The following is a 14698-nucleotide window of genomic DNA, read 5'->3' on the forward strand; positions in this document are numbered from 1 at the left end:
AGCAAAACCCTTCTTGCTCTCAACATGAAAGCATTCCTGCTGGTAAAGCTGTACTGTAGCTCCAGTGCACACGAACGGGATTTTGAGACTATGCTTCCTCCACATCCTGTGCAAAAAGTCTTCTAAGCAAGTTCAGTGCAATGGTGTTTGCTTGCAGTTTGGGAGTTCAGATTTCAATATTATCTTAGATCTTCTATTCTGGACACTTCCTGGCAGGAAATGAAATAAGTTAAAATGGGGAAACATAAAAGTTCCTTCTATGTGACAGGCCAAATAAAGCCCTTTCTGACTTCTCTACTATGCCTAGTAAGTGTTCCTCCATAGTCAGCACTGAGTAACCTGGGTGAGAAAAGCCAGGAGGATGCTTAGCAGCTCTACTGAGCTGCTTCCTCAGGGAGAACATGAATTTATACTGAACATGGATGATACTAGCAATGTATTTAAAGACACCAGCACATACTAGATTAGCTTACACAAGGCATGCAGAGGAGTTTTCTAGAGTGGCAGAGGTGGGTAAATTTTTCAGGTCCATTCACTATCATAAAACCAGTGCCCAGAAGCTGGTAACGTTTACAGAAAGATCTGAGAAAGTTTTAATATCTTGAGCTGACTTTTATTTTTTCCAGTTATTAAAATAACTTACCTGTGTTCTGTGGCATTCAGTAAAACTGTGAAACAAATCTTGCCCTGACCAACCTGCTCCTCCACTGACACCAAAAGGAAGTTACCTTTAAGTCATCTTATTTTTCTGAGAATGAAGACTTGCATATTTAGCTTGACACCAGGGTGCAAGGTCCTTAGAGCAAGCACAAAAACCCCTTCTGATTCAGAGGGAAATTAATTGTCTGGAACCACAACAGCAACAAGACTGTTAATGCTGTAGTTGCAGTAACTGGAGGAGTAAATCTTGCTGCAAGCCTACCCAACCTCTGCATTCAGGTTACAGTGCTAGAACATTACAACACTGCCAAGTTATGTTACAGTGTGTGTGCATCTAGATAATAAATATATATACACCATCTATACATACACACTGCAATATATTACAGCAGAAAGTAAATTCCGTAGGGGTTTTCTTCAAAGGCTAATAAGCTTTACATCTATTTAGGAAAAAAACCTCTGCTCTTAGTAGTTTCTATACTTCCTTAGAGAACTCAGTTACACTCTTTATTGTTAAAAAAGACATGAAGCTTCTTGGTCCAACATTTGCCAAACACCTAGCAATGGGGAAACAGTCCTAGATTCTGTAATTACCTGCATGCTCAAATAATGATGAAATTTAATAATGTATGATTTAGATGCCTATCCAAAACCAGCCACCTGAATTTAGGTTTTGCAATAAAACCTTTAGTAGCCAAGTGTGCCTTCACTACTTACAGTAAGTGTTTCATGTTCATAGCAGGTAATAATCACCTTTACACAGGGAGGAAGACAAATACCCCAGGATATTATTAACATTTTCCTTTATATGTTCCAAAACATAGGATAGTATTTAAAGCATACTGGTTCTTCACTGTAAGTACTTGTATAAAAGTATCAACTGGTAGTTTCAAAAGAAATCAAAGTACTTTTAAAGGACCTTCATCTCCTCCCCCAAGAAAACTCATTTTGGCTCTTTTGGGAAAAGGCATTTAGTACTGAAGTTTTTCATTAAGAAAACACTCTTCACTGGTGGTCAAAGTATCCAGTATTACTAATTCCCTGCTGTAAGCAGATCCCTCATCATGCTCCAACTTGGCAAAATGTAAACCTGGTTTTGTTCATAAGAACACATACATAGAACAAAATCTTGGTTTAGGATTAATTTAATCCAATTTAAGTAACGTTACCAGCAGTAAGGCGGCTACGTGAAAGAGCTGCAGCACTGGAATCACTATTCAGAAGCTTCCAGAACACTGTCATGTTGAACTGTGGTTCAGCTGTTCAGAGGAACACCTCTCATTGAAGATCTTGCAGGATAAAACTGGTCCAAATTTACCTCAAAATGCCAAAGTTATGAACAAATTCCAAGAAGGCCATCATAAAAATAAAACCCTAACTGCTGCAAACTTTCTGTTGGAGTTTGTTAAAATGCCTTCTATTAACTTCACATTGAGAAAAATGCACCTTAAAAGCAGTGACACATCACTTATCCATACTGTGACAAACCCGACATGAAAACTGCAGTAACCAGACGAAAAAATAGACAGTCTAGAAATACACAGTATTTCTGAAGCAATCTCTCTTGTACTGCAACTAAACGCTAATGTTTTGGAAAACCACTGATGAAAAATAATCTAACATAAAGTGTATGGGTTTACTACAAATTAGAGCAATTCTGGGGATTTATCACTTTAAACCCACTGTCATTACTAGTATCATACCCAGCATGGGAGAAAGCATATTATTGTCTTCGCCTCCTGAGTTTAAAAAGACATCGAGTGCTTCTTGGTCAGACATGTCCATTAGGTCCATCTGTTCCAGCATGTCCACATTCACCTCCATGGAAGACATACTTCCAATCGGTTCTGTAGTAAAAATAGTGCAATGAGCAAACTGAAATCAGTTACATGGTGTCATTACCCATAAAGACTTCAATAATTGCTATAATTGGGTGCATTAGTAAACAATTAAACTACATCTGGAAGAAGCACACCCAGAGAAGCTGCTCAGCAGCTATCTCAACCCAATCCAAGACTACTCTGTGCAGGCTTTATTGTGAAGTTAATGTCCATTACTGGTTTTGTAAAACAAAACACTTTCAGCAAAAATACCTAGAGCAACAGCATTGTCAGAAATACTCTAGGAATGGGGCTCATGGGAAAAGATTGAAACTTTCCATTTTGCAACACTCCTTTTCAATTATACCAACTAAAAGCATTTTTAGAGAAAAAGACCACACACATTTAAGCACACAGTCACTAAAGGTCAATATACAAGGGATGTGGAAATTCAGAAATCGGGATTAATGTTCACAGAAAGCAGCCATTCCTCCTCCTCATTCAGTCAGACTAATAAATGGCAGTAGTATGCAAAACCCAGGCTGATGCCCAATATCTTATCTCAGCATGGGATTTCACATTATTAATTATTCAAGCAATTTACTTATTGTTGTCAATATAATACTGACAGCTCTCAAGGGAAATAAATACTTGGATGAGCATCTTCTTCCCTGAACAGCAAGACATGCAAACGCAGACAGTAAGTTCAGGGGTACTCAGGTTTCCAGTTGCCGCATGTGTAACATCAAATATTACATGAACAGTTTATTGGTTTCTCTAAATTTACCAATTACACTGTTAAAAGCCTTCATAAGTGAACTGAGATGAAAGCCTGTCATTTCACTGTTGTTTTTTTTCCAAATGTACTATAGCTCTGTAGTTTCAACTGTACTGCAGGATCAAATCTTTCAATAAACCAGTTCCTTCGATATGCATGGGTTCTACATCATGCTAAAAGCTGAAGTTCAGAAAGTTAAACCCTCTAACAGAGCTGTGTGTCCAGTACTAGCCAGTGACAATGTTCACTTTTAGTCTAAGTGGACTGTACCTATACAAAAAGAAGACAACCCAACTCAATTCCTTCCCAAGAGATTTAGACTGACATATCCCACTTCTCAGAAGACTGTCCCAGCAACCCATCTGGAGCATCTTGCAGATGCATGGCTATAGCAGTCATGCAGAGAAATGGAAATCCCGGATTGTACTTCCTGCTCTGGCATCACAAACGACAGCAGAACTGTTTTTGAAGCAGGGGCAGTATCTCTACAGTTTTTCTGCCACATGAGTGATTTATTCTCCTGCTTGCTTGCTTTCTGGTCCTACAATCCCTGCATTTTGGACCAACAGATGGATACCTCCCACATGGATGTCTATGGCATTCTTGTGCTTCAGCTAGTCAGGAGGTGACAGACTTGAATCATCTCATAATAAAGACAGCTTAACTTGATCTCCCATGTCCGAATCACACACTCTGTATATTACACAGACCATGGAAACAGCTACCACGTCAGAACTGTTTTGAAATACAACACTGAGCTTCCATCTGCACTTTTACAGTTCTCCTGAGGCACAATCCCAGGCTCTGGAACGCTGGTGGACAGAAGGGGCTACCTCCACCCACATCTTTATAGACATGGATGCACTCTTCAGCTGCAGAGAAAAGCGCTATTCCAGACATACTTCAGTGCTCTGCAATTTCTCAGACAATGAGCAGACTGTCTGACTAATCTTCTGAGGTATGTAGCTCTCCTGGAATCCAAAACTTGTTTCAAAAGCCAACCTGAAGTGTCAGTTCTACTGAGGAAGAACTGAGGCACTTCAATACTCCATCTGTGAGCATTAAAACTGCTGCTGATTCTGACCCTTCAACAGTGTTCTCCAAGTTGTGAGTTCGTGACTCACAAAAGGTATTTTAAAACTGTAAAATACCACAGAAGGTATTTTAAAACTTGCCTCGCCTTTCTGCTATCTGCAAGTATCCTGTAGAAAGATACTGCTCCATGTCCTGCTGGAAGGCTTCTTCAAAGAACTTCTGACGTTCCTTTAGCTTCATCTGCTGGGTGTGCTCCATATCCAAAACCTTCTGCGCGTGTTCAGCATCTAGCTCAGCTGAGTGTAAAAGAAACAAACAAATAAAACATTGCATGTATATCCCGCTGACTCTCAGAATTTAAAAGCTGCTGAACCCGTTCAATACTGACAGATTGTTACTACAGACTGTTAACACAGGCTGTTATAAAAGAAGGCTTCTGCGCTTTGCAACTGTATTTTAAAACTGGCAGAATAAGAATGCTATATTAGGCAGCATAACCTTCACATTAAAGTGATGTCAGAGCTATTTATCTTGAGGCAAGATGCAAATTTCTTGAACTGTATAAGCAGCAACACTTGCAAGCCCTGTCCATCAACAACCAGGACTTATAATTCTGCCCAAAAGAGCTATCAGGTAATGATGCTTCTGCTCTCATATGTACCCCATACACAACATTAATACTTTCAATTTAAACACTGCAGCACATTTCTACCATAACACAAGTGGAAAGATAGATGTACACGTGCTTATATGTACCTACATACAAATACACATATATACATGTGTGTGTGCACATGCACGTGAGATTCTGGTTTTGTCAGCCTTCAAACAGACTAGAAAAATCCCTTGAAGAATACCCTGCATATCATGCAGGCACATATCCACAGAAGCTGTGACAGGAGGTAGGTAAACAGCACTGTTTTCAATGACAACACCACACAGTCATTAAGGACAACATACAGGGGCTTCTCTGTATACAGCAGCAAAGAATGTGCCCAAAGACAATGATACTGACACCAAAAAAGCAAAGCCAGCTACCATGAATTACTAAGGTGACACCAAGCAGAAAGGTCAGCTTGTATAGCTTGTACAGATACACAGTGACAAGTGGACTTGCTTATATGTATCTATGCTGGCTCTCCAGCAGTTCCTCTTTCCTCCTACAGTGAGAGACGTGATTATGCTGGATATGATTAGAAGAACTCCTTCCCTCCTGTTTTGCTCCACAGGAGTCGCCGACTGGCCAAAGAAAAGAATCCAGCCAGAGCATTGTAAGAATATGCTTTAGGGGGGAAAAAAAAAAAAAAAAAGAAAAAATCTTTTTAGGAGGAATGGAACCCATAAATCGGAACCTTCCTCTCAGAGTTCTCTGCTCGGACTTGCTAGCTGAGCTGCTGATGGAAAGGATAGGGCAGTGAGAAGAGCTGCTGGTCTTGTGTTCCACCCATTAGGGGAAGCTCCAACAAATACTGCTGGGTAAAAAATATCCAAACTTTCACACACCAGATAGACACAGCTAGAATATGGCATTCACATGGATATATGTGAAAGAGGGTAAGATTATCTAGGGCAAGCATCATGCTAGTCTCCCAGGGTAAATGTTATCTTAATGCTATTTTACAATAAGGAAATTCATGAAAAGCATTTTACCATTATGGAGATTATTATCCAAATGCAAAAAAAAGTTTTATTAAACCAGGCAAAAACATCAGAGCAGTAATTCACTCTGTTGCCTGCATCAAGGTCACAGATCACATACAGAAGCAAATGAGCTGTGATAGAATCATAGAACAGGGTTAGAAAGGACTTCAAGATCATCTAGTTCCAACCCCCCTGCCATGGGCAGGGACACCTCACACTAAACCATCTCACCCAAGGCTATGTCCAACCTGGCCTTGAACACTGCCAGGGATGGAGCATTCACAATCTCCCTGGGCAACCCATTCCAATGCCTCACCACCCTAACAGGAAAGAATTTCCTCCTTATATCCAATCTAAACTTCCCCTGTTTAAGTTTTAACCCGTTACCCCTTGTCCTGTCACTACAGTCCCTGACAAAGAGTCCCTCCCCAGCATCCCTATAGGTCCCCTTCAGCTACTGGAAGGCTGCTATGAGGTCTCCCCGCAGCCTTCTCTTCTCCAGGCTGAACAGCCCCAACTTCCTCAGCCTGTCTTCATACGGGAGGTGCTCCAGTCCCCTGATCATCCTCGTGGCCCTCCTCTGGACTTGTTCCAGCAGTTCCATGTCCCTTTTACGTTGAGGACACCAGAACTGCACACAATGCTCCAGGTGAGGTCTCACAAGAGCAGAGTAGAGGGGCAGGATCACCTCCTGTGACCTGCTGGTCACGCTCCTTTTGATGCAGCCCAGGATACGGTTGGCTTTCCGGGCTGCGAGCGCACACTGCAGCCAGCTCATGTTCATTTTCTCATTGACCAGCACCCCCAAGTCCTTCTCCGCAGGGCTGCTCGGAATCTCTTCTCTGCCCAACCTGTAGCTGTGCCTGGGATTGCTCCGACCCAGGTGTAGGACCTTGCACTGGTCATGGTTGAACTTCATAAGGTTGGCATCAGCCCACCTCACAAGCGTGTCAAGGTCCCTCTGGATGGCATCCCTTCCCTCCAGCATATCAACCAGACCACACAGCTTGGTGTCATCGGCAAACTTGCTGAGGGCGCACTCAATCCCACTGTCCATGTCAGCGATGAAGATGTTAAACAAGACTGGTCCCAACACCGACCCCTGAGGGACACCACTCATTACTGGTCTCCAGCTGGACATTGAGCCATTGACCACAACTCTTTGTGTGCGGCCATCCAGCCAGTTCTTTATCCACCGAGTGGTCCATCCATCAAATTGATATCTCTCCAATTTAGAGAGAAGGATGTCGTGTGGGACAGTGTCAAACGCTTTGCACAAGTCCAGGTAGATGACATCAACTGCTTTACCCTTGTCCATCAGTTCCATAGCCCCATCATAGAAGGCCACCAAATTGGTCAGGCAGGATTTCCCCTTAGTGAAGCCATGCTGGCTGTCACCAAGCACAGTCGTTGGGAACTTCACCTGACTGCCATGATTCTTCAAATATGATGGCCAGTGGCTTAGCAACTTCATTCGCCAGCTCCTTCAGGACCCGCGGTTGGATTTCATCGGGTCCCATGGACTTGAGTATGTTCAGGTTTTTAAGATGGTCTCGAACCAGATCCTCTCCTAGAGTGGGCCCAAGGTCTTCATTCTCACAGTCCCTGCATTTACCTGCCAAGACTTGGGTGGTGCGGTCAGAGCCTTTGCCAGATAGCTGTCAAAAGGAGCCGTAAGAATGGACTGATACATGAAAGAGCCATTAAAACATCAGTAAGTTGAAATTTTTCTTTTTCAAAGCAGATTTAAGAAGCAAAACATCAGTGTATAATAAGGAAAGCATTTTTTTTAAATCAACAATTCTTCATTATCAATTATATTGTGGTGTACGATGTCTCTGGATTCCCTGAAGCACTTCACTACAGTCCTGAACGATGAGCAATGATTAACATTGTGTATGATGCAGAAACGCCATTCAATTGTGATAATAAACGCCAGCGGCTCTCACTGACAACAGAAATTTCCTTTTCCTCATAACATATTCTGACAGTTTCGTACTCTGCATTGGTAGTTCAGGATATTTTTAACCCTAAAACAGAGATAGCATCCACGTAACATGGGACTGACGCAACTTCTTTCTTAACACTGCCTAAAATGTTCTCTTAACTACTGAAATTGTCACTGGCCAAAGCTAAATGGTAACAGCTGCCTGCTGTGCTGACAAATTCTGAGGAAACTCAGAACGCATTGTCTGGAGAGTTGTCACAGACTTGCTCTCCAAAGTCAGTTACTGAGAGCTAACATCAAGAACCTCACTGCACGATTTCACGCTCTGCCAGGTGTAATAGAATTTGCTTTGGCAAAACCAAACTGTGACATTTGGGGTTTCTGTTTGTTATCAGAAGCAATAAGGATGGCTAGATGAAGTTAACAGTCACACACAAAGCCACAGAAGATGAGTGTATTGTTCCTTTGACAGAACTATTCAGAATTATATTTTCCATAATCCATGTGCAGAGTTTTACATGTTTATAAATCTCTAAACAGAGCCAGCACCAAAGGAGTTCTAAGAAAGTGCCTAGAAAAGATCAAAGTATCATCCATATACCATCATACACTGCTCATATCCACATATGAATTCTTCCCAGGATGCAAACTGAGACCTGACACACATCATAGAATCATAGAATAGTTAAGGTTGGAAAGGACCTTAAGATCACCTAGTTCCAACCCCCTGCCACAGGCAAGGACGTCCCCCACTAGGCCATGTCATTCATGGCTTTGTCCAACCTGGCCTTGAACACTGCCAGGGATGGAACATTTACCACTTCTTTGGGCAACCTGTTCCAGTGCCTCACCACCCTCACAGTAAAGAGCTCAAAGTACTATCACATTTTTCCTTTCACCATAAAATCGTACCTTTGAATGAGTAACTGCACCTATTTCCCAATCACACTGTCATGTGCACAGCAAAAAGACACAGAAAAAGCTAATTCACAATGAGATGCAGACTTACAGGAGCTGCCATGATAAACCAAATAAAAGGCAACTTCAGTTGTACACCAACCATGTCTTTTAAGAAAGCAGAACTAGAAGTAGGCAGAGTATTTCTTGAAAACTGGAAACTCAAGTGCTGACATACAGCCTTCTGCACCACCGCCAGCAACAACCCCACGGCCAACCCACAGCTCACCTCCCTGGCAGTCGCAGCACAACTGACAGCCTGCCTCCTCCAAAGACCATGCAAAGAGATACTGCTCGTCCACAAAACTTCCATCTGCCACAAAACCTCATTTTCTCCAGCGCTGCTGAACAACACACTCTCCAGAGCCTTGAACTCACTCTGCTGGCACTGAAGCACAGAAGCTGGTTCTACCCTGGAACCACTCACTCTGCCTGAAGCAGCCTCTGGGTATGCGCACCCCAAATGTGATGTTACACTGCCCTCACCTCCTGGAGCCAGGTGAGGATTTCCCAGGAAGTTTCAGGGGATGATTTCACTTCTCCAAACACCTCAGCCTGAGAAAAAGCTGTAATCATCAAGTCATTATTTGCTTCTGCCTAAATCAGCTAACTGGACCTGGAAAGCTCTACCAGCTAATGCTAGTCATTAAAAATGACTGCCCTGTGCTCTTAAAGGTCAATGAAAAACAAACAAACTCAGTGCCCCAAGTGTAGTCCTTAATGCATTAATAATCTTTGTGGGCACTTTCCTCCCTCAGCCTTTTATCTGGGGGGGGGGGGGGGGAGGGGGGGGGGAAATCATCACCATCTAGCTGTACAAACAGCTACAGACACAGAAATCAAGGTAAGACTAGGAATACAACATTATTATTTGGTACAAGGTCCATGTTCTCCCATCTCAATTTGCATCTCAGCTGATTCTGCAGCCAGAAGCTGTGCTAAGACACTGTATTCCTATTACAAGATACATTTATTAAAGCCAGGACCTCAAGACAGATTTTTCTTAATGACTTTATAAAATATTTTTATTTATAAATGAACTCTATTTCTGAGAACAGCCTCCTCCCACATCTTAAGCGTTTGAACTGGACACTAGAAAAAAATCAGACTCCAAAGAAACAAAATACAGTAGCTTATAACCATGTAACTCAAGTATAAAGGATACCAATTCCTGATGTTATTCATATGCCTGACTGACACTTCCTACAAGTTAAAATTCTGCCACATTACCTAAAGTTGCTATCTGACCAACCAAGTGACCATTTTATACTTTAATCTACATTATTATACATTTTCCAGGTATAGTTACAAATAACATAAAGCAGAAAAATGACTACCAAAAAAAATCAGCAACTGAAAGCACTGGTTTAGATTGCTAACACATCCCTTAGACCTAATGTGAAAGTGAAAGGTGTCATGCTGTCCAAATGGCAGCAAAAATGTGGCTTTGGTGCTTTCATACCATTATACTATTTGTTTACTTTCCTTCAATTAATTTCTTACGTTACTTCACATTTCTTATGTGAACTAGAATCCATACATGTATCTGGTCTAAAGAGGGAAAGACACAGTAACACAAAAACTGGAGCTTAGACTAAGTGCCTTTTTTTCCCCAACCCTCTACAGTTCATCTGGTCTTTGTAGACTCATTCAACCAGGCCATAAAATGTATGCAAGTGTTCTTCACAGGGCTTTTTGCTTTCACTGAAGATACCAAAGTTTCAAGCAGTCCTCCACTGAACTCATTCCAGGTTTTTGATGTTTCTTTTGTACTTTGTACTGGGGGGTCCAAAACTGGAGCCTGCATGTAGGCATACTGTGTAGGGGAGGATAATCCCTTCCCTTGATCTCCTGGCCATGTTCCTGTTCATAGAGCCCAGGCAGCGGCAGCCTCCCCTGCTGCCAGGCGTGCTGCTGGTCTGGCCCAGCTCGCTGCCCACTGCACCCCCAAAGCTTTCCACAAAGTGCAGTCCCCAGTGGGTCTCACTGCAGGGCTCCTCCTGCCTGGGCACAGGGCTTAGCACCTCTACCTGCTGAACTCCCTAAGGTTCCTGCCAGCCCACTCCTTAGCTTCCCTAGGTCCATCTGGATGGCAACCCTGCCCTCACAGCATCGACTGATCTCCCCAGTTTGGTGGCATCTGCAAACTCAGGGAGAGGACCCTCCACCACAAAAAAGACCTGTGTGATGCTTGTTACCAGCCTCCAGGTACAGTATGACCCATTAACCGCTCCCTCTAAGCCAACTAAGCTATCCATCTTGTTGTACATCCATCCAGACCTCAACATCGTAATTTGGCTGTAAGAATACTGTGTGAGACTGTCAAAAAGCTATTAGTAAGCTGGCTATTCACTGAACAACTGAAAGCCTTCAAACATCAGAGCAAGAAGATCAAAACAGACAACTGAAGACAGGCATTCAGCCAAGTAACTTTTCAAGTGCATTATAACTTAGCAACTTATATTTGCAACAGCCTCATTATATACCCTTTAAAGTAAAAATATCAAAGTGAGGCAAGACACCGGGGAGCACTTCAAAGAATGCAGTTTTCCTCAAAAATGTTTAAATTATTCTTGACAGAATTTAGAATGCATTTTGATAATATGACAGTGGAAGTTCAGAGCACTCTTGCACTATACTCTGCTGACAAGGGGGGAGAGACTGTTGGAAAACTTGAAAACCAATTGTAAGTATGTGAATTGGGTGCACACAGTCTTTCTCCCAAATAGGAGTGAAAAGAAAACAAGTAAAAACTACAAAGTTGTTTTTAAACACTGATTTAAGTCTATTTAAAAAGTACTTGGTTTTTAACCAAAGGTATATTTAAATAATTATAATTTAAACAAGAAATTAAGTCCTGATTCACTAAAATGTAAAGTCAGGATTTCACTGGACTTCAGTGACAGAAAGATCATCTCTGTTGGAAACAATGTACATTGTTCAAAATGAGATTTTTTGCCTGACAACTCTCAAAAGCCTGCATTTTCCTGACGGGATATTTTGCTAAAATTAAGATTACCAAAATTATTTTTATTAAAGTATTTATTAATTAAAAAAGCAGTGATTAAAATGTATTCCTTGATAATTTTTAACTATTGTTTTCATAGCTTGCATCAGCATATGAAAACTCTAATTAGCTCACAAATAATCTAGTCAAGAGGAAAAGCAAAGGTCTTACCAGTGCAGAGAAATTAGCTTTTAAGTTCCCCAATAAGCAGTTCCAACCAGTTGGCTTATCTTGGAAATACCCTCTAAAAAAGTGCTTGTTTGAGATCCTTGAAAAATAAAGAACATGCCTAAATAAACATCAGAATAAACCACTGAAAATTGCCTGTGTATGCCAAGACTCCAGTTCCTAAAGCAGCACCTGAAGGAAGAAGCAGCTTCCGACCAATGCGACAGGAAACACAGCTTGGGAAAAGGTTTCCACATAACTCAAAACTTTATCTGGCTACCAGGAAATCATAATACTTAAGAGATACTAAAAATGTGCTCCTGTGAACAGCAGATGCTTGAACAGGGTTCTAAAAATATAAATGCATGCACAACTATAAAATAAGATTCACACAAACTTCATAATCACATGCCTCAAAGTGTGTGGAAAGAATACTAGAACTTGACAGACCTAGGATCTTTTAGGTCAGCTAAACAAAAGGCTACTGCATTTACATTCATTCTATTTTCAGTTTTCCTTTAGCGCTCTCCTACATTTTAAAGCCTTGTAAAGTACGACAAGGCCAGTGCCTTGTTACTGCAGATGAGAATACACCCGAGCTATGGACAGACTGCACTCAGTTTGCGTTTGAATTTTTTAACAGTTACTATAGTCCACATGTAATTAATGTAGGGGTTCAGACAAGCCTAGAGCATCCTAAGCTATATGTAAGAGCTTAAATCCTGCTCCCTTGCCTGATTGTATTTTTTGCAATAAAATGAACAGAGCATCATACACAGCAGCTATATGGCACATTGTATTCTTTAGACTGCTTTCACCCTTCTCTATTCTCTGCAAGCTTAAAAATACATCAGCTGAAGACTCCTCTGCAAGTTTGTCCACAGCAGCATTAAGTAACTCTCATTTTAGAACTAGATCTACTCTGGTTCAGGAACAGTAAGAATGCTTTTGGCCATTTTGTTTCTAATAAAAATATCCTGAAACTTGAGTGTATTTGCCACCTTCATTAATTTTTTAGATTAAAAGAAGACAAATTTTCATACCTGCAGATCTGGTAATCAGGAACACTTATGGAATTGTTTTAATTTGCTTTAACTATAGTCAAAGTCATGATGGATATACTGTTCTACAGCACATTAGAAGTTTTTTCCACGCTTGCTTCAGTATTTTCCTACCTTGAGATGTGCAAATGCATGTCTTGCAAAGTACAGTAATGTTACAATAAAGGTTTTAGTGGGGAATTCTCTCTCCAGGCTCATCCTTGACTACTTCTGGGTTAACAAATCTACAGTCCACCATTTTCCAGTTTCCTCATTCAATTTCATTTATAGGCCCAAGAACACTAAGTGACAATAGCTGTCTTTCTAGAAGACAGGATTTGGCAACATGACTTCAGTGGGATAGAAATACCACAAACCCTCCTCAACTCACACCAGGACAGGCTCTGTTAGGAAGAGGGTCTCCTAACTCCCCTGTTCCTCATATAGTCAGGTCTTTATCCAACTGATATAGAAGAAAAGGTGACAAGGGAAGAATAACATTAAACTGAATATCCCTAGCATAAAAAGTAAGTAAAAAAATAAACAAAATGGCAACTATCTGAGCTCACATGCTTGTTTTTTTGCCTCTCTATAAATCTGCCATTTATGGTATTGTAAGAACAATAATTCTGTTAGTAAGCTGCAAAGTATGCATTTTCTCTATAAATAAACCTGACACACATTTTCAATACATATAGATTTATGAAGATTCTGAATTAAAACCAGATTTGTGAATCTGCCTTTAAAAATCCAGCCACACACTAGAAAAATCCCACTATTACAGAAATTTTACTTAAAAATGGTTCAAGCACTTGTTCAGCATTAGTCTACTGTTATGAAAAGTTGTATTTAATGCGTACACTCTGCAATTATTGTTTTTCCTGTCTTATCTCAAAAATACTCATTTTCAAACGAAAAACCAAATCAACAGCAAATCTAAACCCCAAGTACTTATAATAGAAACCCCAGCATTGCAGTATTCTGTTCAGGTTTGCAAAAGTATTTTGCAAAAGTTTGCAAAAAAAAAAAAAAGATTAATAACATCCCATCAACCGAGTACAAACTGACCTATTAAAAAAAATTACTATTTTCCATTCCAAAAAGCTAACCACCTTTGCTTTGGAAGGCTTTCAAAGACAGCCAAATGGCTTCTGCTACTACAAGAACGGTGCTAATCTTAACCTTTGCACAACTCTGAGGCATTTGCCTTCCAGATCAAATTATGTGCATGCATAGATACATAAATAAATTATGAGATACAGTTTTGCTGTCACAACACATTGTGCACATGTTGAAAATATGGGTTCCACAACATGGCAAATCAGTTGGTAGGCATCAGCTTTCACTTGGCCTTAAGAACACCACCAAGTGTCAAACCCTCGCTTTGGTGAAACTGTTCTTTACAGAAATTATAACCATATTCAGATATGCAGAGCAATACCATTTGGCACTTAATTAAATCTTGCCTCAAAAAACTGAAGGTGAAAAAATCATTGTCTTGGTTCCTACCACCTGAAACAAAACAAGGTGTTTATTCCATATATTATTTTCAGAATAACCAGCTGTCTGGTATAAACACAGAATTTATACCTCTCTCTCCAAAAGGGAGGGGTAGAGCCTGCCAAAGAGTCCTACAGGCTTTAA

At 40.8% G+C, this 14698-nt stretch overlaps 1 protein-coding gene across 3 annotated transcripts in view; it reads right to left on the reverse strand.

The window, feature by feature from the left end:
* DTNBP1 (dystrobrevin binding protein 1) overlaps nt 1-14698 on the reverse strand; it is a 74347-nt gene that overhangs the window by 1480 nt on the left and 58169 nt on the right. For all 3 annotated transcript variants that reach the window (XM_065667289.1, XM_065667290.1, XM_065667291.1), the window contains 2 exons: nt 4434-4589; nt 2364-2507 (listed from right to left, as the gene is read on the reverse strand). In XM_065667289.1, coding sequence (XP_065523361.1) covers nt 2364-2507; nt 4434-4589 — 300 coding nt within the window. The remainder of the gene's footprint in view (nt 1-2363; nt 2508-4433; nt 4590-14698) is intronic.

This window comes from Lathamus discolor, chromosome 2 (genome assembly GCF_037157495.1).
Source record: "Lathamus discolor isolate bLatDis1 chromosome 2, bLatDis1.hap1, whole genome shotgun sequence".
Taxonomy (NCBI): domain Eukaryota; kingdom Metazoa; phylum Chordata; class Aves; order Psittaciformes; family Psittacidae; genus Lathamus; species Lathamus discolor.